General features: G+C 39.7%; 1 protein-coding gene across 1 annotated transcript; it reads right to left on the bottom strand.

Annotated features, from left to right (window-relative positions):
- Positions 1-8: 8 nt before the first annotated feature.
- On the bottom strand, positions 9-26,096 carry ZNF512 (zinc finger protein 512; the record flags this gene model as incomplete). Its single annotated transcript, XM_038589633.1, has 11 exons — positions 25,968-26,096; positions 12,835-13,019; positions 12,101-12,196; positions 11,718-11,801; positions 10,955-11,079; positions 9,952-10,038; positions 9,436-9,537; positions 8,661-8,828; positions 7,473-7,667; positions 1,197-1,298; positions 9-71 (listed from the first exon to the last, which is right to left on the bottom strand). Coding segments are annotated over exons 2-11 (1,068 nt in total), but the record flags the coding sequence as incomplete, so codon positions are not given.
- Between the last annotated feature and the right edge of the window lie 645 nt (positions 26,097-26,741).

The following is a 26,741-nucleotide window of genomic DNA, read 5'->3' as shown; positions in this document are numbered from 1 at the left end:
TTACAAACCAAGGTACAAGAGCCCAGGTGAGCTTTAAGGCCTGATACACTACTGTAGACCGCTTCACAACCCTGAAAAAGAGAAGAAGAAATCCATGAAAACTATAGCAAACCGCATCCTTCTCTTAGCAACCTGGCCATTTATTTACACTGACCAGCCCTACATTTGGAGGAAGAAGCCCAATAAATCACGTTACAAACCAAACAGGAAAAAAATTCACACACAAGCCACAAAAGCAAAAAAGAAAAACCAAAGAAAGGTTTAAAAACAAATGGTGAACAAGTTGTTGAGAAAGCTTAAGATATTCTCTTCCCTGCTACTTTTTCTCTGACACTCTGAGAAACAGAAAATTGCAGTTAGATATTTTTTTAAAATCTGCCTTCTTGGGATCCCTGGGTGGCGCAGCGGTTTGGCGCCTGCCTTTGGCCCAGGGCGCGATCCTGGAGACCCGGGATTGAATCCCACGTCAGGCTCCCGGTGCATGGAGCCTGCTTCTCCCTCTGCCTGTGTCTCTGCCTCTCTCTCTCTCTCTGTGACTATCATAAATAAATAAAATTTTTTAAAAAATTAAAAAAAAAATCTGCCTTCTTCAGTACAAAGGTGTCTCCTATTTCTTGTGTATTTGCTTCTTCCCATAGTTCTGCATATATGGTTGTGGTAGAGTAGAAGATGGCTGGAAATTCTCTGCCACTCTTTCCTGCAAGAAGTGGAGGCTACTTACCCTCCCTTTGAATCTGGGTGAACCCTGTAATTCCTCTGACCAATAGAATCCCATGAAATGATGTTGAACAAATTCTGAAGCTAGGCCTTAAGAGATCTGCGGCTTCGTGTTCCTGGGATACTCTGAAAAGTCAGTTGCCATGTGCCCTGCTGGTAACCCACTACACCCTGATGGAGAGAGGCCATGTGGACAGCCGAGCTCCCAGCTCAATTGGCTGCACAGAAGCCATCTTGGACATCAGGTCCCATCTGAGCTTGCAGCTAAATACAACCCACGAATGATCCCACTTGATGCCACGTACGACAGGAGAATGTTCTTTGAGCCCTGGCAGAATTACTGATTTATAGAATTCTGAACAAATAAAATAACTGAGGTTTTAAGCCACTGAGGTTCATGTACTTCATCATGACGGAATAAATAACTGAAACAGCAGTTTGATAAACATTTACGGAATAAAAAAATGAGAAAGAACCACCTGGTTAGGGCACTGAATGCGATGGTATTTCTTGATATCTGACTTCCATTTGTGTAGCACTTCCTGGCTGAAGGTAGGCAGCCCAGGGCGAGTATATTTTAACTATGAGACAAGAAATATTTTATTGGAGGAACCCAACTTCCAACCAAAATACCCCAAAAGTTTCACACCCAACTCTTCAGGTTATGTAATTCTGGAGTTCGACAAGCATCCTTTCACGTGCAAAAAAACTGTAGTAGGTATGAGCCTTTAAGTACAAATTTACCCAACACTGGTAAGTATAATTTTCTATAATTTAATCTTAGAATAGTTTGATTTTTAACAGAGGGCAGGAGATTTTCAGATATGGCACTTCATCTATAGTTTGAAAAAGCTACTGACAGAGCATTTATACAGCTAAAACACTTGTTACAAAAAAAACCCCCAGGGATACAAATATGTACTACATGTAAATTATACTTATTATTGTATACTTAAACACAGGGTACATACATACACGCACATATATAATACATTTGATAGAAATATATGTAAATTGGGAAAAGGCTAGAAGGTTATAAATGAACACGTTAACAGTAGTCATCTCTGGGTGGTGGAATTTTGAGTGGTTTTAATGTCTGTTCCCTGCTCCTCTGCATTTCTCCTTTTTCTTCAGAAGTGTCACGTTAATTCTGGGTATTTTTAAATTCAAACACAAACACTGAGATTCAATCTAAAAATGTGAAACATTTTAAAACAAAATGTGAAAATAAAAGATGTGAGAGAACTCAGGGGATGGAATACACTATCTTTCCTGATACTGCCTGAGAGAGAATTAACTATTCCTCGCACTTGCCTTCATGTGCTTTGACACAGGTTAGTCTCTTCGCAGAAGTACCGCGCTAACGATTGCGCGCGACTGGAGCTCCAGGTTAGTCTCTTCTTAAAACAACAACTGTAGTTTCCAGAAAAGAGACAGCTGGCACTTGGAGAGACAGTTCTCACAAAGCCCACCACAAGTAATAGCTATGTTTCCAGTGAGAAAACAATCCTCCTGCTTGAAAAATTTAGTATCTGAAACAGATACTGAGATAGAAAAACAGAGCCAAAGCCCATAGAGGTCAGGGGAAGTAAGGAAGTCACCTTCAGGAAACGCTGACAAATCTATAAAAGCAATCAGAGCACAGAGCTGGCTTCATTTGTAAGTACCTCCTCTCCTCTGCAGCTAGTGTATATGGGACCATCTAAAATCCTTTTATAGCGGGGCAGCCCGGTGGCTCAGCGGTTTGGCGCCACCTTCAGCCAAGGGCCTGATCCTGGAGACCTGGGATCCACTCCCATGTCAGGCTCCCTGCGTGGAGCCTGCTTCTCCCTCTGCCTGTGTCTCTGGTTCTCTCTCTCTCTCTCTCTCTCTCTCTGTGTGTGTCTCTCATGAGGAAATAAATAAAATCTTTAAATAATAAAATAAAATCCTTTTATAGTGATAGCAGAATATTTACATAAGCTATTATATTCATAAACTATCATATTTATGCAGAAATGAGAATAATCTATGAGCACATATGGAGTGATTTCTAGGACAGACTTTTAAGTGAAATAAAGCAAAACACAAAAAAGCATCTATGTAAGAAAGAAAGAATATAAGAAAATATGCATTATCTGGTTATCCATCCCATAAAAATATAAGAAGGATAAACCAGAAACTACTGAGCATGATTCTCTTTGCAGGGAGCAGGGTGGGAACGGGATGGAAATAGAAGGGTATTAGGAATGGGACAGCTGGGAAGAGGGCAGTAGCCCTTCTCTAAGAAGACTTTTGGTACAGGTCTGACTTTTAGAACCACGGCAATGTTTCACATACTCCCAAGATAAATTACTCATTTCAATTAAATGGGATGTAGGGGGAACCCAAAATGTAGTAAGAGTAACACATGAAGCTAATGATGATAAATGAGAAACCAAATGAAGTGAGGAAGGAGCCAATCTAAGTAACTGTAAAATAGTACTTTGACTATATACTGTAAGGCTAAAGATTAAAAGAACTATAACAAATATTGTTCTCTAGGTAGTAAATCTGTTTTTACAGGGGTATGGGTTAACAATTGTGAAACTAGGTTATACTAGAACTAAGCAAGTAAGTAAATATATTGTACACTATGAGAGGTCTCTCACTGTTGGAGAAAGAAGTTAGAAATAAGCACAGAGGAAGGCAAGAATGAAACTTGTGTTGGATTGGAATTGAAGGTATCATGGCCTTAAATCTGTACACTGATACCCAGACAGACATGAACACAGAGGGGAGCGAGTGAGTAGCTCAGTCAGTTACGCATCCGACTCTTGATGTTGGCGCAGGACATGATCTCAGGGTCATGGGATCAAGCCCACGTCAGGCTCTGCACTCAGCATGGAGTCTGCTTATCCTTCTCCCTCTGCTCCCCCCTGCTCTCTCTTTCTCTTCTCTCTCTCTCTCTCCCTTAAATAAATGGATAAATAAAATCTTTTTAAAAAAGAACAGAGTGTGTGCATGTATCCATGAATATACATATAGATCCTAGCTCTATCCACTAAGAGGGCCCAGAAACAATGACACCCTAGCAGGAATGAGTACACCTAGCATTCAAATCTTGGTTTTTAAATATATTCTCCAATAAAAGAAATCAGGATTCCTTAGAGAAATGGTTGATTCCAGCTCTGGGACAGGGAATATATGAGATGACCCTATAGCATCTCGAGGTGTCAAAACAAAAAAAAAGGGCTCAAAAAATGATAGAAGCATTTCAAAAAGACATAGGAACCCACTTGGAAGAGCTCTTGATGACCAAATCTGAGACAATTTGAGCTATAAATTGAACAACAATAATAGCACTGGATGATAATGCTACAATAAATATCCATGAGTCCATATGGATATAAACAGATTAATAGAATAAAAGGACATATCAAAAAAAAAGGACATATCTTTCTCACAGTAGAATTCCAATTAATAACTATGGAAAAAATAATGGAAACACTAACCATCATTAGGCAAACCACCATAATAATAATTATAATTATTGCAGACAAGAATCACTGATGGATGCTATGGTAAGTGGGCAGAAGTATGATAAGACACAAACTAGTTGCATACTGTCAATCTCCCCCCAAAATATTCACTAATTACAGGGGGGGGAAATATAATTTTGCCTTGGAGAAAATTGGGCAACACCCTCATCAAGTGATCAAAGTTATCAGTAAAAAGACACACCAATATCATATACCTCCTGATACGGTGTAACACTGTGGTATTCTTGACAAAAACATGTAACCCTCAATCCAATCTCAAGAAAACACTAGACAAATCCATATGAGGGATATTCTACAAAATAACCAGCCCGTCCTCTTCAAAAGTGTAAAAAACACAGAAAAACAAACAACAACAAAAAGCCAGAAGAATTATAACAGATGAGACGAGACGAAGAAGCCACGGTAAAGAGAATTAAATGTGGGATCCTGGTGGGATCATGTGATGGGATCCTATGCTATCGGTTACGGAAGATGTTGACATTACAGGAAGTCTGGTGAAAAGCATATGGAAATTCTGTACTAATTCTGCAATGGCTGTAAATCTAAAATTATTTCCAAATAAAATGGTTTCTTCTAAAAGAAATATTTATTTGTGAGATAAAAAATATTTATTGGCCTCTGCCCTCAGCTCCTGTTAGTAATTAGTCTTTGAACCTGGTTCCCAACAGGGAGCTCTTAAAACACCTAAATTCCTAACTAATACCAGTATTTGACACAAAGCTCACAAATCCCTTGGAAAAGGAGTAACTTTTATTCTACTGAGGCAATTCTTGGTGGGCCCCTTGGGAGGGGCTAGCCACCAGAAAGACCAAGCCATGATTTGAAGTTTGGCACTTTCAGACCAATTCCCCATTCTCTGGAAAGGCAAAGGGACTAGAAATGGAGTTAATCAATCGTGCCTATGTGATGAAACCTCCCTAAAAATCCCAAAATTATGGGGTTCAAATAGCTTCCTCAGAACATATATATGGCCAAGAGGGTGATGCACCCCCAACTCCACAGGGCCAGGAGCTCCTACTGTGCTTGGGACTCTTCCAGACCTCACTCTATATAAATTTCTTCATCTGATTTTTCATCTGTAGGTTTTATTATATTCTTTATAACAAACCAGTAAATGTGTTTCCCTGAGTTCTGTGAGCCATTCTAGCAAATTACCAAAACCAAGGATGGGGTTATAGGAACCCCAATTTATAGCTAATCGCTCAGAAGCACAGGTGGCAAACTGAGACTTGCGATTGGCATCTGAAATTGGAGCAGTCCTGTGGGACTGAGCCCTTAACTTGTAGGATCTGCCACCAACTCCAGATAGATAATGTCGAACTGAATTATTTGTAGGATGCCCAGGTGGTGATAGAAAATTGGTCTGTATGGGACAAACCCACACATCTGATGTCAAAGCTTAAGTGTGTAGTAGCGTGAGAGGAAAGGAAAACACAAGAGCTTTTCCTAGACAATATTGCTTGTGTTTGCATCAAGAAACACTGGCAGGGAAAAAAAATAGATAAAGAAAAGAAACATTGGCAGGACACAGAAATCTTGAGAATGGTTAACCATGGAGACAAGACAACAAGGATGGGGTGAGAGTGAGATACCTCAATGTTAATCATCATTTTGACTTTAATGACAACAATGTATAATCTATTCAAACAAATTAATATCTTATCTTATCTTTTTTATTTTATTTTATTTTATTTTATTTTATTTTATTTTATTTTATTTTATTTTATTGGGGAGGGGCACATGGAAAGGAAGAGAATCTTACGCAGGCTCCATGCCCGGTGCAAACCTGACATGGGGCTCACTCAATCTCACAACCCTGAGATCATGACCTGAGCCGAAATCAAGAGCTGGACACTTAAGAATGAACCACCCAGATTCCCCTGAATTTTTAGTTTAAAAAATCAAAATAATTCCCTTTGTCTACACAATGTCGAAACAAAACAGATGATTTTAGTAAAGTAGCTGCTAGATAAGACTATCAAAACTTATCAATGAGCTAACAAATACTTATGTTAAATTCCCTATGACAGACCATGCACAGATGAGACTATAATATCACAATGTACTTACCAATGTATAAAATTCACATTTAAACCGAATTTAGATAACCATATACTTTAGCCTGTGGCAGGAAATAGCAATAAGTCTGAAACAAGACAGGATGCCTTGATATTCAATTACTCCTTGGACTGATTTTTAGGCCAAATAAGAGGTATCAACTTCTGAAATTTGACAAATTTTCATATAAATTATGACATTCCCCTCACATGAGTGAAAGCCCTAGGCCAAATCTAAACTATTCTTCTCCATACCATGGAGAGTAATAGGTCCTTAGCTCTAATCTTAATCCTTACTGTATATCCTCCAAGCTCTCGAATGACTACTCCCATTAAGTCATATACCCCTTGTCTCCTCTTGGCCAAATAATGTTCCTCTGGTCTTTGATCTGTTTTACACCAAAGGCTTCCAGGGGCACCTGGGTGGCTCAGCCCTTTGAGCGTCCGCCTTCAGCTCAGGTCAAGATCCCAGAGTCCTGGAATTGAGCCCCACATTGGGCTCCCTGCTCAGTGGAGAGCCTGCTTCTCCCTTCTCCCTCTGCTGTTCCCCCTGCTTGTGCTCTCTCACTCTCTGTCAAATACATAAATGATTTAAACAAAAAACAAACGAACAAAAAACCCCAAAGGCTTCCAAGCTGGGTTCTGTACCACTCACAAGTACACTTGGAACCATGGAGGTAATGATAAAAGTATCAAGGAGAAGGCCAAGTAGACAAGGCTTTGGGCTCACTACCTCTAGTTATTTGGAGTGACTCCATTTTCAGTTATTTCACATACTGGTGTTTTAGATAAGCTTTCATTTGGAAAAAAGAGTGCGTGGGGAGAGGAGTTCTGTGGCTAGAAAAACAAATGGAAAGCATTAACTAAATATAGACTCCCACATGTGAACTAACAAAGTGGAAACATGCTGGGCAACAACTAAGCAAAAGACTAATCTGGGAATTCTGGTTCCCTCGGGAAGTAGACCAGAAATAATGGGGTTCCTTAAGAAACTTCTGGAACAGACTGTCTCTCTAGGACCCACATGAATCCAAACACTGAAAGTGGATTAAACATATCCCATCTCTAAAAATAAAGAAGCAAAATATCATTTATCATGTACTCAAGTGCATTTACTTTTCCGTACATAAGCACAGTATTAGACATGGTTCTAAGTTAATACAAGTTTCTACTTTACCTTCCGATCATCAGGTACCAAATCCTGAAGCACCTTCCTCTTAGGCCATTCCTTGGCCAGTTCAGCAGAAGCCAGCTCCTGCAGGTGGTACACAGCTATCTTGGCAGAACGCCTCTGAACTCGACCCCCACTCTTTGGCTCCAGGCTCATCTCTTTTAAGCACTCTGACTGTCCTGACTCTGGAAAGAATGAGATCTGCAAGAATGAGACATAGCAAAACACAGGCCTGAGAAGTGGGGTTCATTAAGAGCCAATGATTAAAAGCTATCCCTCCTGCTCTAAGTACCAAAGCTATTTACTTGCTTGCTTTCCATTAGCATAAAGCTCCACCACCTTAATGCATATTTTATTGGAAAAAAGAAAAAACTTCTTAGGATAAAATCTGTTCCTTCAATAAGCGAAGTAGTTAAGGGTCAAGACATAGCCATGTGCAAAGACATGAACCTCAATCCATATCTCATAGTACATATAAGAAGTAACTGAAAATGAATCAAATATAAACCATATTACTCTAAAATTTCTAGAAGAAACCAAAGAAGGAAATTTATGTCATGCTGAGTGTGATGGTTTTTTGATGTGTTACCCTGACTAGGCCACAGTCACCAGTTATTCAATCAAACGCTAATCTACACGCTGATGTGAAGGTACTTTGTAGATCTAATTTTTAAAAGCATATCTATAGGGACAGAAAATAGATCAGTGGTCAAATCCTTCTATATCTTGACTGTGGTGGGGACTATACAACTGTATGGATTTGTCAAAACTCTTATAAACTGTACACTAAAAAATGGGACCATTGATTTACCTTGAAAAAAAAAAAAAAACAGGAGTGGGGCAAGCCTAGAAATCAAGAAAAAAAAAGTCAAAACAAAACAATGGGGATAGAAGACGAGCTGGACAGAGAATTCCACAAAATTTCTAGCTAAAGGGGAATGCCTTACGCTTTAAAAATATAATAATGAGTTTACTTCTGCACAGATTATACAGTGAACTTTGATTTCTCTAACCTAATTATGTTCAAAAGGCAGAAATTAGAGAACCAAGGAAAAACACGAAAGAGAAAACAAAAGCATTCAAAGATTAAAAAGGGATACAAATGAGGAACCAAAGATGTATGGGAGGATGTAAGGTAAGTAGTCACCACAAAATAGATCCCCAAACAGGGTCTGGAAAGTAATCAGTACTCACAGGCCCATGCTCTGACCTCAGGTGATACGCAAGTCCAGCCTTCGATTTATATGGCTTTCCACAGTGGTGACATTTCAGGGTCATCTCCTCCAGCTCTGCAGCCCCTTTGCCACATTTTCTGACATGGTACAGATATCCCATGATGCTGGTGAAGCTACTAGAACAGCTCTGAATACAGGAGAGAGGCCTGAACTATAATCTTACATCTTTTGACGTGATTTCTCAATTTCTAAACAGCCACAAAGGACTCAACCACCACACAGATCCTCTGATATCGCTAGACCCTCTCCAACATCTCCCATTTGCACAACCCTTCCTTGTCCCTTGTCCCTGCCCTAACAGCTGTCCTGTCTACCACCAAGAGTCATGTTCAATCAGTTGAGTCGGCATTCAGTAAACTAGCACTGTCCGTCTCCTCCGTGGCAAAGCGTCCTCTCTGGTCTGTGACTCAACTGCACCCCAGTAGCAAACACCCAGCAATGCCAAAGCTCCTCACAAGGAGACTGCTAGGAGCCTTTTCATCACACTGAAGAAAGATGGTCAAGAAACACCTCCAACAAAGGGAAAGGGGAGAAAAATAAGTTTGTGGAGATGAGAAAGAAAATAAAGAACTATTAATGAATTCAAAACACCTGGAAAAGCAGGAGCCACTCTTATGCTGTAAGGTGACACAGACAAGGTCTACAAGAGAGAAGGAGGAGAAATGGAAGAAAGTAACAGAAAGACATTGACTCAAGACTCCAGGCCGAAGGAGGTGCTGTCCCTGGGCTCTTACCTCACGCATGCACCTGAGCTTTCCCAGTCTCTTTAGAACCGTTCGGAGCCGTTCCCTCTCACTTGGCTCGTCTATTTCATCTCCAGCCGCCTTCAAAATGGGCTAGAAAGCAAGAGAAGCAGACAAGAAGATGATTCACAGGAAAGACAGATACAGAAAAAAATTATATCATAGGAGAATCAAGGACTGGACTAGCACCTAAGCCGATGCCCATGAAGCTTAGTTATCTGACTCCCGGCTTTCTCCATCTTCTCCTAGACAGACAAGGAAGCAAATGCAATGCAAATAAGAGTTCAGAGGCTCTATCTTCCAGGAGATGAACCCTTGAGGCTAACCAAAACACACAAATACCCACCAAGGATTTCATTTTGTGTAACTCTTCTATCGAAAGGGTGTTTTTAGACCCCTATAAAGCCCCAGAACCTAGGCACCTCCGCTGGGTTATCCACACTTATCTGTGTAAAGACATCCAAACACCAACCACACAGGCTCATACGGTACCGAAGATACTCTTACCAAGCTATTATGATTTGCCATGACGTGATACTTCATCCCTGCCAGTGAACGAAGCTGTTTCCCACAATGATGACAAGTAAACATTTCCTACGAGGAAGAAAGACTGCTCAGTGCCAGGCTGTTCAACGGAGAAACAGAATGTTACAAAATCCTACTCAGAAGCTCTTGTCTGTATCTCCCTCATTTCCCAAACTCAACAGTCAATGAATCTCAAAATCCCACAACCTCAGTGTCATGTCCTCAAGGGTAAAGAAGTAAACTGCAACGCATTTTTAAAGTAGCAAGAATTACCATTTACTAAGTGTCAATTATTTGTGGAGTGATGGGATGGGCACTTAGCACATATTCTTTCTTTCTTAACCTCTCTGGGACTACACAAAATAATTTTTTCTCTATTGTTTTTTAAGATTTTATTTATTTGCTCATGAGAGAGAGCAGAGACGCAGGCAGAGGGAGAAGCAGGCTCCATGCAGGGAGCCCCCCACATGGGACTCGATCCAGGTCTCCAGGATCACGCCCTAGGCAAGGCAATGCTAAACTGCTGAGCCACCCGGGGTACCCTTTCTCTCTCTTTTTTTAATCTTTTTTTTTTTTTTTTAATTTTATTTTATTTTATTTATGATAGTCACAGAGAGAGAGAGAGGCAGAGACACAGGCAGAGGGAGAAGCAGGCTCCATGCACCGGGAGCCCGATGTGGGATTCGATCCCGGGTCTCCAGGATCGCGCCCTGGGCCAAAGGCAGGCGCCAAACCGCTGCGCCACCCAGGGATCCTTCTCTCTCTTTTTTTAAATGAGAAAACCAAGGCCCACATTTGAAAAGCTAAACGACAGTGAGTGGCTGAGTGAAGATTCAAACCCAAGTCTGTCAGACTCAAAAGCTTAGGTTTTCCTTATAACACAATGCTGCTTTTTCTCCTGTGTAATCAGTATACCTGACGGCGAAAGATGTCTAAGGTATGGGAAAAGATCACAACCATCACAAAATGCCACAAAATCTCTAACCTGTTTGCACGTCTCCATGTGTTTCTTTAAGCCCTCTATTGTCTTCCTCCCTACCGCCTGGCAGGTAGGACAGGAGACACTGCCTTTATCCACGATTTCTAAGTACCATTGTTCCTCCAAACTGCCTACAAAGGAGAAAAAGGAACACCCCATAATCTTCACAATTCTCTGGACAGGAAAAGCAAATCCTGAAGCTTAGTAAAAGTATCATAAAATGGTTTCCCCCCCTTCCTGGGGAAAAGAACCTTGCTGCAGATGATTTCTACAGATAATCTGTTTTCAGACAATCAGGAGTTTCTGAAACTCCTACTTCGTTCCCCATGATAAAAACCATCTAAGAACCACTCAAAAGCTCTAAGCGCCTGTTTTTTCTAGCTTTATTGAGGTACGACTGACAATGGGCAACATTTTCCTAGCAGCATCTAACAGCGGGATCCGAGATATATAGCAAGCCACAGGTGTGCTTGAGACTTTGTGAAGTGTTTTTATCCCATTTAGTCTCCTCGAAAATTCTGACTGCCTTCATTACCCCTATGGAGAGCAAGGAAACTGAAGCTTGCAGAAGTTAACTAGAGGGCAGCAGGCCAGAAAGCTAATTAAGAGCCAAACTTCAACAAGTGTCTGACTGGTTTCCAAACTCATGCCCTTAAGAACTGCCTCCTTAAAGAAACCCTGCTACATCATTCCTTTAATACCACCACCACCGCCGCCACCACCAAGAGTGTGAGCACTAGGTACCCAATGCGTCCAGCAGAAAACATACCTGCTGCATAAACTGGTGGTTCCTTCCGAATACGACGAGCCTGGGATTTGGGATTAGGTTGAGTTTTAGGCCGTTGCTTCCTCCCTGACGCAAGACAGAAACTTGAAGCCTAACATATCACCTTGCTACCCCTTCTCTACTACCAAAATCTCTTCCCTCCTCTTCCCAATACCCTGTGCCCCACTCCCTCAACCAACTGACCCTCTTAAGTTGTAACAGAAAAAAACAACAGGTAAGGTCAGGACGGAAGCCATTCCTTGCCAAAAAATCAAAAGGCTCACTAGGGTTCCAAGGGTCAAAACCTAAGGGCTTTCTCTCTTTCACCTCTAAGGAATAAAGCCCAGGCACCGAAGGAAAGAGAATGAGCCACACTACTCCCTTACCATAAAGCTTATGCTTCTTCTGAGGAAATTCTCGATAATCTTCATCTTCTTCCTGCCTGGGTTTCCTTTTTCCTTTGGTTGATATTCCACCAGACCCTGAAATACCAGAGGAAAACAAACAAAACCCTCAGTATGGCTTCCAAGTGAACATCTTGGCCTGCCTTCAAAACATCACTCACAAGACCACCACAGAGAAAGCTCACGAGCGAGCACAGGCCTCACAGAGGTGCTGTGACATTTTTAGGGAGTTGGTAAAACTTCACCAACTTACACAACCTCCCCTTTTCCCTTTTCACTATTCTCCATCCCAAGTGATCAATTGTTCCCTATGAATAATAAGAGCCTGAAGGCAGTGTCCTTTCTTTGGTCTTGAATCGAGGCTCACACTGAAGAAGAATTGTTCCAGGAAAAGGGCTGCTCAGGACCCTTGACACCATGCCCACCAAGACAACTGTACCTAGAATCACCCTAAGCATCGACAGAGGATCAAACTGGAACAGTGGGAAAGAGATCCAAATCATTTTTAGGGGACAGGCTGACACTGGTCTAACCTACAGGACTAAGATTAGCAGAATTTCACTCTAAGATAGAAGGACAGTTCACAAAGCTGATAGTATGTGGCAGCCTAACACAAATGTGAGAAACACATACGTGATACTTAATACTTTAAGAGCCATTTACAACAGCTCCCTGGGGAGTACTCTGCCTTTGAAACATGACAGAGATACTGATACCTTCGACACGGGAAGCAACAGCTGGCTTGACCCTTCTCATCTTCATCCAGTAGGTAGATTTTCGGAAGGATGGTGGAAAATCACTCACTGGCTCACATGAAGAGGCAGATGATGAGCCGCTTAAGGAGTCATCGTGAGGGATAGTGTACTGGAAACTATTATCCTTTATGGAGCACTGCGGCCTGCTATTAATATGACATAGATATATATAGATATATAGATATTATACCACAAAGGAGGATCTAGAGTTAAGTTCCTTTAATTATTTATATCCTCAGAAGACAAGTTGGTTATCTATGCAAAAACTAAGAAACTTCATAATAAAAACAGAATTGAGATTGTAATCTAACAAATACAATCGTTGATCAAATGCAGTATATAAAATTATTATACTTCATTATAATGAGAAAGCAGTCCATTCATGATTATTCTGCAGCCCATATAGGCATTCTGTCCTAGGTTGATCAAAGAAAAGAAAGAAGTCAAGGTAATATGTGTTCTATGTGTTCTATGACCCTTCAGAAGAGCTCCTGGATCTGGAACCAGGTATGTTCAGGCCTCCCTATTTCTCTGACAGAAGCACAGTAACTAAATAGTATCCCTGAGACTACAGGAGGAAAAGAACCGTTTGTGGGGCCCTCGTTTGACCCATCTTCCCTCTACCTTAGCCTTCTCCCTAAACCTGGTGTCACAGTTATCCTGTCTCACTTAGGCAACATGATTCTTAGCTCCCATAGTTCAGGGAACACTGCTACCTTGTCTGAGGTAAGCCAGATCCAAATTTTCAAATCTAAGACCAGTAACTATGTAGTTAACAGACATTATTAACTACAAAGTGTCTTCTAGGTGGTTCAGAATGCACAGAAGAGCAGCAGTTCTCAAAGTATTGTCCAAGGACCTCGAGACATTCCCTTTTCCAGCTAAAGATCTGTGTAAGGCCTGTGTTAGGTCTATGGTTTAGAACGGTCACTCTGAATGCTATATGGAAGATGAAAAGAAAAAAAAAAAAGGAAGATGGCCCATGGAGGAAGAGTGAATAAAGGAAGAGGGGTTAACAGTACAGGGAAGAGGTAAAAGGACTTGAACGAGAGTTTGGTAGTATAGGTAAGTTGGCAGATTCAAGATAACACGTTAGAGGTAGACCAGATAAGAATCACATAGAGGTTTGTGGTAGGAAGGAGTTGGAAGTAACACAGATGACCTTTCTTAAGAAAATCTATACATAAAATGTGATATATGCCTGTTATGGAATAGTATGTAGTTGTTGGAAGCAACAAACTTTCTCTTTTTTTAAAGATTTTATTTATTTATTCATGAGAGACACAGAAAGAGAGAGAGGCAGAAACATAGGTAGAGGGAGAAGCAGACTCCCTTCAAGGAGCCCAATGCGAGACTCGATCCCTGAATCCCAGGATCACACCCTGAGCCATCCACGCATCCCAGCAACAAACCTTTTCTATACATAAGACATGAACATAACTGAAAAGCATACTGGTGAATGAAAATTAGAAAACAAGGATGCCTGGGTGGCACAGCTCATTAAGCATCTGACTCAGATTTGGCACAGGCCCTGACCTCAGGGCTGTTAGATCGAGCCCTGAGTCAGACTCACTGCTCAGTGCTGAATCAGCTCGAGACTCTCTCTCCCTCTCCCTGTGCCCTCTACCCTGAGCATGTACACACATGCACGCTCTCTCTCTCCAAAAATAAATAAATCATTAGAAGAAAAAGGAAAAAGTAATAGAACAAGATTTAACTTCAATGTGGTAAATTAAAAACTAGTATACATGTAAACAACACTAGCTACTTTACAAGGATTCATAAATATTGGACAAATATCAAACTCGCTAACACCGTTGTCTTTGAAAGGGAATGGAAATAAAGAAAACAAAATACTAGGGACTGCTGATGTCAGTATGCTATGAACAGGGAAGAATGATTTTCAGTTCTTTGCACATGAGATCCAAAATTACAAAAAAGTTTAATACAGTGAAGTTATCATTCTGCCGCAGTGCATAAGGCCACTACGACCCATCCCTCCTGCTGATCACAACTGAAAATCCTCGACTCCGAAAAGTAAACAAAGCAGGTGGATTGTGGAGGGGAATCAAAATCAGGAGAAGTGACTCATATTGAATGTGTTTCCCCATTTTTTGTTTTTCCTCACATGGCTCTGCAATTAAGGGTGGGCCCCATTTGCAGAGCAGCATAGGCAGCCTAAATTCTAATAGAAACTCTAGAAACTCTATCTTTCTGCCAAGAGAAACCTGGAAAAGGGATCTCCATGGACAAAATTGTGTAAGAAAACTGTGGAGAAGAGACAGACAAGGAGGATGATCTCATAATTCTCTGTATGAATCTACACAAATCATGGCTTAATTCCAAATCTCATATGTGTGGAGCATACCCAAACCAGCTTAGCAAAGGCTTTGAAAAATGAAATAAGATATGAACAAGCTGCACACCAGATTAACCTGAGAGCTGCTAGTAAAAGACAGACCCAAACCAATGTATCAAAAGCTTGGAGAAATGAAACAAGACTTGAAATACCTGAAAAAGTCTCAGACGAACCCCTAAGCAATTTAAGCAGAGGTAAACCAACATAGCAAAGACTCAAAGAATGAAACTAAGACTGAACCAATACCCTCAGAAAGCAAGACAGAACTATGGTCTGAACAGGTTACTTGCTAAAAGAAAAACAGCAATGATCACCCAGAAGATTCTTTTTTTTATTTGAATTCAATTAGCCAATCCCCCAGAAAATTATAAAAAGACCCAAAGTCTATACAAATAACATTCACTATCTTAGGAATAAATTCCATAATGATGTAATACACAAAAAATCGGAAAATGTGCATAATTCTGAAAGGAATAGGAAATGAACAAATGTCAACCCCAAGATGATCCAGATGCGAGAAGTATAAAAAATTTAGGGCAACAATTATAACTATGCCCCATGCAATACAGGAATACACATTTGAAATGAAGGACAAGGTAGAAATTCTGAGAAAAATAAAAACCATAAGAAAGAACTAATTGAATTTTTAAATATATTTTATTTATTTATTTGACAGAGAAAGAGAGACCACATGTACAAGCAGGGAGAGCAGCAGGCAGAAGGAGAGGGAGAAACTCTCCCTCAGCAGAGAGCCTGATATGGAGCTCGATCCAAGGACCTTAGAATCAAGACCTAAGCTGAAAGTAGATACTTAACCACCCAGGCAAACTACTAATTGAAATTTTAGAACTGAAAAATACAGTGTTTGAAATAAAACCAGAATGGGCTCAATAATAGAATGGAGATGACAAAGGAAAGAACTTGAAGACAAATTATCCAATCTGAAAAACAAGAGGAAAAAGGTTGAAAAAGAGTAAACAGAGCCCCAACCACCTGTGGGTCAATACCAAAAGGTCTAACTTAAGTGTAGCCACAATCCCAGAAGGAAAGGAAAACGAGACTGTGGCACAAAAATACATTTGAAAAATTTATGGTAGAAAATCACCGAAATTAATGAGACATAAATTTATAGATTCTAGGAGCTCAACAAATACTCAACACGATAAACTCAAAGAAAAACACACCTAGACACATCTTGATGAAAATGTTCAAAACCGGGATGCCCGGGTGGCTCAGTGGTTGAGTGTCTGCCTTTGGCTCAGGGCATGATCCAGGGTCCAGGATCGAGTCCCACTACGGGCTCCTTGCAGGGAGCCTGGTTCTCCCTCTGCCTGTGTCTCTGCCTCTTTCCTTGTCTCTCATGAATAAATAATACAATCTTTAAAAAAAAAGAAAGAAAAAGAAGAAAGAAAGAAGAAGAAAAGAAAAAAAAGAAAAGAAAGAAAGAAAGAAAGAAAGAAAGAAAGAAAGAAGAAAGAAAGAAAGAAACTGTTCAGACCCAAAGATTTTTTAAAATTCTAGAAAGCAGCTTTAAAAATGACATATTACAGGGGCACCTGGGTGGTTCACTTGGTTAAGAGTCTGCCTTAGACTCAGACACTGGGATCGAGCCCCACATTGAGCATATAGCCTGCTTATCCTTCTTCTCCCTTCTTATGTTCTCTCTTGCTATCTCTGTCTCTCTCTCAAATAATGAAGAAAATATTTTTTTTAAATGACGTATCACATATAGGAAACAATGGTTTGACTGATCACAAAATTCTCAACAGAAAACCAAGGAGCACAGAAGATAGTATAACATCTTTAAAATCCTAAGAAAAGGGATCCCTGGGTGGCGCAGCGGTTTAGCCCTGCCTTTGGCCCAGGGCGCAATCCTGGAGACCTGGGATCGAATCCCACGTCGGGCTCCCGGTGCATGGAGCCTGCTTCTCCCTCTGCCTGTGTCTCTGCCTCTCTCTCTCACTCTCTCTCTCTCTCTCTCTGTGTGACTATCATAAATAAATAAAATTAAAAAAAAATAAATAAAATCCTAGAAAAATGATTTGGCCAAACCAAAATTCTATACTCAGTGAAAAATAATGCTTAGATATACTTCTTCACAGAAAAAGAGAAAACGAAAATTTGTTGTTAGCAGACCTGCTCTATGAGAAATGTTAATGGAAATTATTCCAGATATGATGAAGGAAAAGATGCCAGAGAGAAATCTGGATTTTTAAGCACGAAGAGCAAAAGAAATGGTAATAGCTGGGTAAATACGTTAACAATGACAACAACAGAAACACTCTTTAAAACAAATTTTTAACATTCTCTGGTAGAGTTTTCAAACATATGTAAATGTAATACTTATGATAGCTATAACTTATTGGTCAGCAGGCAGGGGTTAAACAATCTATATGGTTGTAAAGCTTCTACATTTAAGCAAAGTGGTAGCATATTAACTCAACGCTATGAAACAATAGGTATGTATATTATACTTCCTAGAGCAACCCACTACACACAAGAGAAGAGAGAAAAGAGAAAGAGTCAAAAATCAGTAAACTAAAATCAGGCACCCAAATATTCAAATAATCCAAAGAACGTATAAAGGAAAAAACAGGGTACAAAGACACGTAATAAAATGGCAGACCTAAATCCAACCATATCAATAATTAATTTAAATGTTATGGTCTCCAGATTTGGGGCAAGAATCCTCAATAATGTTAAAAACGTTACATGTTAAAAAATAAAAATAAAAAAAATAAATGTTTATGGTCTCAACACTCCAGTTAAAAGTCCAGAGACGGTTAAGAGTGAATAAAAAGGCAATACTCTAGTACTCTAGTAATACTCTTGAACAACACGGGTCTGAACTGTATGGATCCACTTATACATGATTTATTTAATATACAGTACAGTATTGTAAATGTCAATAAATAAATAAACTTTTTAAAAAGATTTTTTATTCATGAGACACAGAAAAAGAGAGAGAGGCAGACACATAGGTAGAGGGAGATGCAGGCTCCCCACAGGGAGCCCGATGCAGGACTTAATCTCAGGACCCTGGGATCACAACCGAGCAAAAGGCATACACTCAACCACCGAGCCACCCGGGTGCCCACTTTTCCTTGTCATTTTAATAATATTTTATTTCCTCTAGCTTACTTTATTGTAAGAACACCATAGTATATAATATGTATAACACACAAAATATGTGTTAATTGTTCATGTGATCAGTAAGACTTCCAGCAAACAATAGGCTATTAGTAGTTACTTTTGGGGGAGTGGATTTTCAACTGTGTTGTGGGTCAGCATCCCTAACCCCTGTGTTGTTCAAGGGTCAACTAAGTGTAAATTGTGCCAAAAAGTGGCAGACTTTCTTTTCTTTTTTTAAAATACATTTAAGTAATCTCTATACCCAATGTGGCCCCTGAAACTCGTGACCCGGAGATCAAGAGTCAAATGCTCCTCCAACTGAGCCAGCCATGTGTCCCCACACTTTCAGTGTAAAAACATATAGAGACTGGAAATAAATGGATGAAAAAATTAAACTACACAATCAGCAAACAGAAGAAGTCTGAAATGGCTTATTTTGATACCAGATAAAACAGACTTCAAGACAAGAGTATCACCAGAGATAGAAATAGACACATATCATAATGATAAAAGTAACAAATCATCACAAAGACACAATTCCTCATTTTATGTGGCTAGCAAGTAGAGGATCAAAGTACCAAAGCAAAACTGATAGAATTAAAGCAAAAAAATAACAATTCTATAGTCTTAGAAGGAAATTTTAAGACCTTCTTCTTTCAGGAAGTGAGTAGAACTAGACAAAAGTCAGTAAAGACATAGAAGATCTGAACAATATTAGCTACCTTATTCCAGATCACTTTATTGAACACCAATTCAACAACTACAGAATATACATGCTTTTCAAGTAGACATTGTGCATTCAACAACATAGAGCATAACTCTAAACTTAGAAAGAGGAAAATCGGGCAGCCCCGGTGGCTCAGTGGTTTTGCGCTGCCTTCAGTCAAGGGCCTGATCCTGGAGACCCAGGATCGAAGTCCCATGTCCAGCTCCCTCCATGGAACCTGCTTCTCCCTCTGCCTGTGTCTCTGCCTCTCTCTCTATCCTCTCTCTCTGTCTCATGAATAAATAAATAAAATCTTTAACAAAATAAAAGAGGAAAATCGTACGTGTATTCTCTGACCACATCAGAATTAAATTAGAAATCAAGATCAGTAAGATATTTAAAATAAAAAATACTCAAAAAATAAAAAATAAATAAAATAAATAAAAATAAAAAAATAAATCCTGAAATTAAATAATCTCCTTGTAAATAATTCATAGGTCAAAAAGAAATCACAAGAGAAATACAAAGTAACAACAAAAATACACATATCAAAATTTGTGGATTGCAACCAAAGCGGCAACTCAGAAGGAAACTTAAAAGCTCTAAATACCCCTATTACAAAATTAGACCTAAAATCTAATTTCCTGACAAGACTTCATCTTTAGATACCTTACAAAGGGCAAAGTAAACCCAAAATAGAAGGAAAAATATAACAAAGAGGAGGAATTCATGAATTAGGACAGCACAGAAAATCTGGTTCTTAAAAAGATCAACAAAATTGACAATCCTGTGGCTAGACTGACATATTAGCAGCAAGCAACTAGAAATGGACTTATTAAAAGTTATTATTTACAGTAATATTAAAAAACACACACACAAAAAAAACACCTAAGAACAAATCGAACAAAAGATAACCAAGACTCTTATAATGAAAACTACAGCATGTTGGTGAGAGAAGTTAGGGATCTAAATAAGGAAAATACAGCATGCTCATAAGTCAGAAAACTCAGTATTGTTAAAATTGCAATTCCTCCCCAAACTGATATACTGATTCAATATATAATACTCATCAATACTCCAGCATGCTTCTTTTTATAGAAATTGACAAACTAACTCTAGGAATTTATGTAAAAAGACAAAGAAACTAGAATAAATAAACAAACTTTTAAAAAGAACAATAGAGTTAGATGACTTACCCCATCTGATTTCAAGACTTACTCTAATCTCACCGTATCAAGACAGTTTTAGTATTGGCAAAAAGATAGATATATACACCAGCGGAACAGAATAAGAAGTCCGGAAACAGACCCACACATATATACGTTTACATAATTACTGACCAAGGTGCCAATGCAATTGAATAAGGAAAAGAAAGTCTTAACAACAGAATATACAAAATTTAAAGAAATTGGCATTGATTCTTAGGACACACCATGCACAAAAAATTAACTCTAAACGAGTTATATATCTAATGTAAAACCTAAAAAGTCTAGAAAAGGAGAAAATCTTTGCAAATGGGGATGGCAAGGTTTTCTCAAATACATACAAAAAAGCATGACATATAGAAGGAAAAAATAACATTTAATTATTTTTGATGATAAATTAAAACTGTTGGTCTTCAAGGCGCCTCGGTGCTAAGTTAATTGAGTGGCTTCAGCTGAGGTCATGTCATGATCTCAGAGTCCTGGGATAGAGCCTCAAGTTGGGCCCCACACACAGCTGGGAGTCTGCTCAGAATTCTCTCCCTCTGCTCATCCCTTTTCTTGGTAAACTAAACACTAAATCTTTAAAAAAATAAATAAAACTATTGATTTTTAAAATTAATTAATTTTTTTTAATTTATTGTATTTTTTTTATTGGAGTTCGATTTGCCAACATATAGCATAACCAGTGCTCACCCTGTCAGATGTCCCCCTCAGTGCCCATCACCCAGTCACCCCAACCCCTGGCCCACCTCCCTTTCCACAACCCCTTGTTTCCCAGTTAGGTGTCCTCTCATATTCTGTCATCCTCACGATATTTCCCACTCATTTTCTCACCTTTCTCCTTTAATTCCTTTCACTATTTTTTATATTCCCCAAATAAATGAGACCATATAATGTCTGTCCTCTGACTTACTTCACTCAGCATAATACCCTCCAGTTCCATCCACGTCGAAGCAAACGGTGGGTATTTGTCATTTCTAATGGCTGAGTAATATTCCATTGTATATATAGACCACATCTTCTTATCCATTCATCTTTCAATGGACACCAAGGCTCCTCCCACAGTTTGGCTATTGTGGACATGCTGCTATATACATTGGGGTGCAGGAGTCATGCCATTCACCTGCATCTGTATCTTTGGGGTGAAACCCAGCAGTGCAATTGCTGGGTCCTAGGGCAAATCTATTTTTAACTCTGAGGAACCTCCACGCAGTTTTCCAGAGTGACTGCACCAGTTCACATCCCCACCAACAGTGTAGGGGGTTCCCCTTTCTCCACATCCTCTGCAACATTTGTGGTTTCCTGCCTTGTTAACTTTCCCCATTCTCATGGGTGTGAGGTGGTATCTCATTGTGGTTTTGATTTATATTTCCCTGATGGCAAGTGATGCGGAGCATTTTCTCATGTGCTTGTTGGCCATGTCTATGTCTTCCTCTGTGAAATTTCTGTCATGTCTTTTGCCCATTTCATGATTGGATTAACACTACTGATCTTTAAAACACACCATTAAAGGGATGCCTGGGTGGCTCAGTGTTTAAAAGTAAATAATCTTTAAAAGTAAATAATACATACATACATACATACATACATACATACATACATACAAATACCATTAAGAAAAATAAAATGCAAACCAGAGACTGGAAGAAAATATTCAAGACACATCTATCAAAGATACTGTATTCAGAATATAATTTTTAAAAATACTACAATTCCATAGCAAGACAGACAACTCAACTTTTTTAAATGGGCCAAAGAGGGGTGCTTGGGTGTCTCGGTTAAGCTTCTGTCTTCAGCTCAGGTCATGATCCAGTCCTGGGATCAAGCCCCAAGTCAGGCTTCCTGCTTGGCAAAGAGTCGGCTTCTCCCTCTACCCCTCTCCCTACTTGTGTTCATTCCTTCTCTCATATTCTATCAAGTAAATAAATAACAAAATCTTTATTTCTTTTTAAGATTTATTTATGTATTCATGAGAGACACAGAGAGAGGCAGAGACACAGGCAGAGGGAGAAGCAGGCTCCATACAGGAAGCCCGATGCAGGACTCAATCCTGGGATCCCCGGACTCGGGGATTACACCCCTGAGCCAAGGTAGACGCTCAACTGCTGAGCCACCCAGGAACCCAAAAACAAAATCTTTAAATGGGCAAAAGATATGAACAGGTACTTCCCAGAAGATATATGAAAGGCTAATTAAGCACATGAACAGATGTTCTATATCACTATTCATCAGGAAAATGTTAACTAAAATCACAATGAAACACCACTATACACCCTTAAAATTGGCTAAAAGTAAAGACTTATTCCTATACACTGCTGGTAGTAATATAAAATTATACCACCAATTTAGAAAACAGGCAATTTTTTTTAAAAGTTAACATACTCCAGACATGACCAATCAACCTAAGATGGCATATCTGGGTAAAAACAGTATCATCTCAGGTATTTATCAAGAGAAAAAGAAAAAAATATTTCCCACACAGAGATGTGCTCATGGATGTTCAGAACAGCTTTACTTTAATACTCCCAGAATGAAAATAACCCAAATGTCCATCAAGGAAGATGGCTAAACAAATCATGGTATATCTATAATGAAATTCTATTCAGCAATAAAATTAGTTCTCATTCAAAACCATTATTTTGAATGAAAAAAAATCATGCAAAAATAGAACATACTACCCGATTTCATTTATATAAAATACTAGAACATGCAAACCACTGTATGGTGACAGAAAGAAAGGTCAGTGTTGTCTGGGAAACAGGAGTAGAGAAAGGAATGGATGACAAAGGAACCAAAAAAAAACTTGGGGGAGGGATAGAAATGTTATCTGGACTGTGGTGACACTGTTACGGTTTATTTACATATGTCAAAGCTAATCAGTATGGTTTCACTCATACATGTAATATAAGAAATAGTGAAAAGGATTATAAGGGAAAGGGGGGAATTGAGTGGGAAAAATTAGAAAGGAAGACAAACCATGAGACTCCTAATTGAGAAACAAACAAAGGATTGAAAAAGGGGAGGTTGGTGGGGGGGATGGGGTAACTGGGAGATGGGCAATGAGGAGGGTACTTGATGGGATGAGCACTGGGTGTTATACTCTATGTTGACAAATTGAATTTAAATTAAAAAATGTAAAAAAAAGGGCAGCTGGGGTGGCTCAGCCGTTAGCGCCGCCTTCAGCACAGGGCCTGATCCTGGAGACCCGGGATCAAGTCCCACGTCAGGCTCCCTGCATGGAGCCTGCTTCTCCCTCTGCCTGTGTCTCTGACTCTCTCTCTCTCTCTCTTTCTCTTTCTCAGTGTGTCTCATGAATAAATAACACAATCTTTAAAAAAAAATGTAAAAAAAAAAAGAGCTGATCATACTGTATGCTTAAATATGTATACTGTAAAGATGCATTCTATTGTAATTCAATGATACCTCAGTAAAAGTATAAAAAATTTTAACAGGAATTAGCAGTACTCTAGGACCAAAACCCACCATCCAAAACAATGGGAAAAATCTCTACTTGGAAGACTTGCTAGTATCAAGAGGCCAATAAGAGTCAAGTCCCCTCTGACTCCTCTTAGTAAACTGTCACCATAGGAATTTCTTCACTGTCAGTGTAGGACTCAAATATACCCATATCCCTTCTCATGAATAGGCACAAGCACATTAAAAACAACAACTAAAAAAACAATACTTCATATGATCAGCATGATTAACATCTTAGGAATTAATCAACGTGGTTAAGAAATCACTCCCCCTAGGTCTCTTTTATTTCCAAAGGACTCAACAAAACGAGTGTTTTACAATACTTGTCAAATGAGGGTACTTGATTGCTTACAAAATCTCATATTAATCCTAAACTTCCCTTTCCATAAATATGGCAAGAAAATGATTTTGTTTTAAATAATAGGATCTTAATTGTAGTGACTTTTATAATTTGTTGACTATGGCACTCTCCCCCAGTCTCAGCTTCTAATCACAAGAGTGAAAAGTTTAACCCAATTTTCAAACTCCTTTCTGCCCTATCAAGAATTTTTCAGAGACTCTAGTTCATTCTCCAGGTGGAACTACTTAAGACTTCATTACCAAAATTATTTTTGTTCTTCTCAATTTCCTTTGCAGCCTCTGTTCTTTTTTTTTTTTTAAGATTTTATTTATTCCTGAGAGACAGAGAGAGAGAGAGATGCAGAGACACAGACACAGGCAGAGTGAGAAGCTGGCCCCATACAGGGAGCCTGACGTGGGCCTGGATCCCGGGGATCAGGCCCTGGGCCTAGGCAGCGCTACACCCGCTGAGCCACCTGGGTTGCCCACCTCTGTTCATCCTACCCAATCCTTAAATGCTGATGTTCTCTAGGGTTTCATTCTCTAGTCCCTTCTGGTCTCACCTCTCACCAATGGTTCTCAAACTCCACAATCTCCTAGAAAGTCAGTTAGAAAGGATTCCTGGGACGCCTGGATGGCTCAATAGTTGAGCATTTGCCTTCGGCTCAGGACATGATCCCGGGATCCTGGGATCAAGTCCTGCATCAGGTTCCTTGCAGGGAACCTGCTTCTCGCCTTGCCTATGTCTCTGCATCTCCTCTGTCTCGAATGAATGAATGAATGAATGAATCTTTAAAAAAAAAAAAAGGATTCCTATGCCCTAATTCCAATGATTTTGATTCAGATTAAAGATAAGGACCTATTAATCTTTTTATTTTTTTAACCATTACCCACTTGCTATTCCATTTAATGCTTTTAGCTGTTCACACATTCTATTTCTCTATGAAGAAATACCTTTTCTTTCTGGCTAACTGCATTATTAAGGAATAATAACTTTCAAGTCTGTTAGGAGTAACTTGCTCTGGCAACTCTTCCATTCTGAACTATCACTCCCCATCCCCAAATACTATATTAAATTCCTATTTAGGGATCCCTGGGTGGCGCAGCGGTTTGGCGCCTGCCTTTGGCCCAGGGCGCGATCCTGGAGACCCGGGATCGAATCCCACGTCGGGCTCCCGGTGCATGGAGCCTGCTTCTCCCTCTGCCTGTGTCTCTGCGCCTCTCTCTCTCTCTCTGTGACTATCATAAATAAATAACAATTTAAAAAAATATTTTAAAAAAATAAATAAATAAATAAATTCCTATTTAAAAATATTTACTTACACCGAATCATGTTGATGTATTTGCCTATCTCCCCTTTTAGAGTATTCTGTGTTTTATCTGTATATCTAACCTACTACACAGCTGGCACATAACAGATATTCAGCAAATGTTATCTGAATAATTCCTTCCAAAGAGTATCTAGTTAATAAGAACCCCTTTTGTACTAACAAAAACGGAAAAGGTTAGCACGGTCTACGAAATAATAAACCAGTCTTAAAGCCAAACAGTCTGAAAATAAAAGGATTTCTTACAACCATTTTTATCCATCCTTCCCTTGTTCATCAATGTATTCATGAGTATATATTTGATGTCTGAGGACATGCAAGGTACACTAAGTCATTACATTCCATTTTTAATATAATTTGTGCTTTTCTTTGCAGCTAGGTTCTTCTCCCTACATTAGGTTTAGATTCACTGTCCTATCAGGTAGGGCACTAACTACAGGTGGCTATTTAAAGTTAAGATTAAATACAATGAAAAATTCAGTTCCTCAACCACACTGGCCACACTTCAAGTGCTCAAAAGTCAATGAACCCCAGAAAATCTCACTTACTTCTTAGCTCCCACGATCTTCGTGCTCCTCTGCTGCTTAAAGGATGTGGGTTCCGGCGTCTAGCAAATCGCAAGCACATGAGTGAATTGCTAGAAACCTCTGAACCCTTACCACAAAAGAAAGAGAAAAAAAAAAGAAATCCCCCTGTGCCCAGAAGAAATGAAGCTCTCCCCTGGCAGCTACCTCAAACGGAAAAAGGTAAGACCTCTTAAGGAAAGTGTGCCGTCTTGTCTTCCAACTGAGTTAAGGCAGGTGACAACACCGTAGTCTATCATCTCCCCCATTCCCAAAGCCCTGTCCCAGGTAAAGATTCTAAAGGGAGGCGAAAAGTGAGGACAACGGATATGGAATGTACTGGGTATACAAAAGGAATAGAAATTAATAGCAATCTGGCGAGAAACTGAGTCCAGAGAGGTGGGGAACAAGTCAGCGATAAGTGGGTGGGAAAAGAGGGAGACAGGTAGATCTGACCTAGAAGGGTGGGGCCTATGATGGGCTCTGAGAAAACCAATTCTGAGCATGGGACAAAAGCAAGGGACCGCGTGCTGCGGGCTCCACAGCGCTCCCCGTAAAGCATAACGGTCAAACTGAGAAACTCACGGCGGGGTACTGCACCGAGTCTGGAAGACATCACTCCCTCTCCACGCCTAACAAATCCATCCAAGGCCTCCGGCCAGACCAACGCCACTTCCGCTCTCCTCTCGTCTCCCGGATGTGCAGTTGGCGCCGCCAATCCCAAGTCTGAACGTCTACTTCCGCCTGGCAGCTTCCGAG

The sequence above is a fragment of the Canis lupus genome, unplaced genomic scaffold (assembly GCF_011100685.1).
Source record: "Canis lupus familiaris isolate Mischka breed German Shepherd unplaced genomic scaffold, alternate assembly UU_Cfam_GSD_1.0 chrUn_S525H687, whole genome shotgun sequence".
NCBI classification, from domain to species: domain Eukaryota; kingdom Metazoa; phylum Chordata; class Mammalia; order Carnivora; family Canidae; genus Canis; species Canis lupus.
The sequence above is the reverse complement of the archived record's forward strand: the minus strand, read 5'-3'. Positions and strand labels throughout refer to the sequence as shown.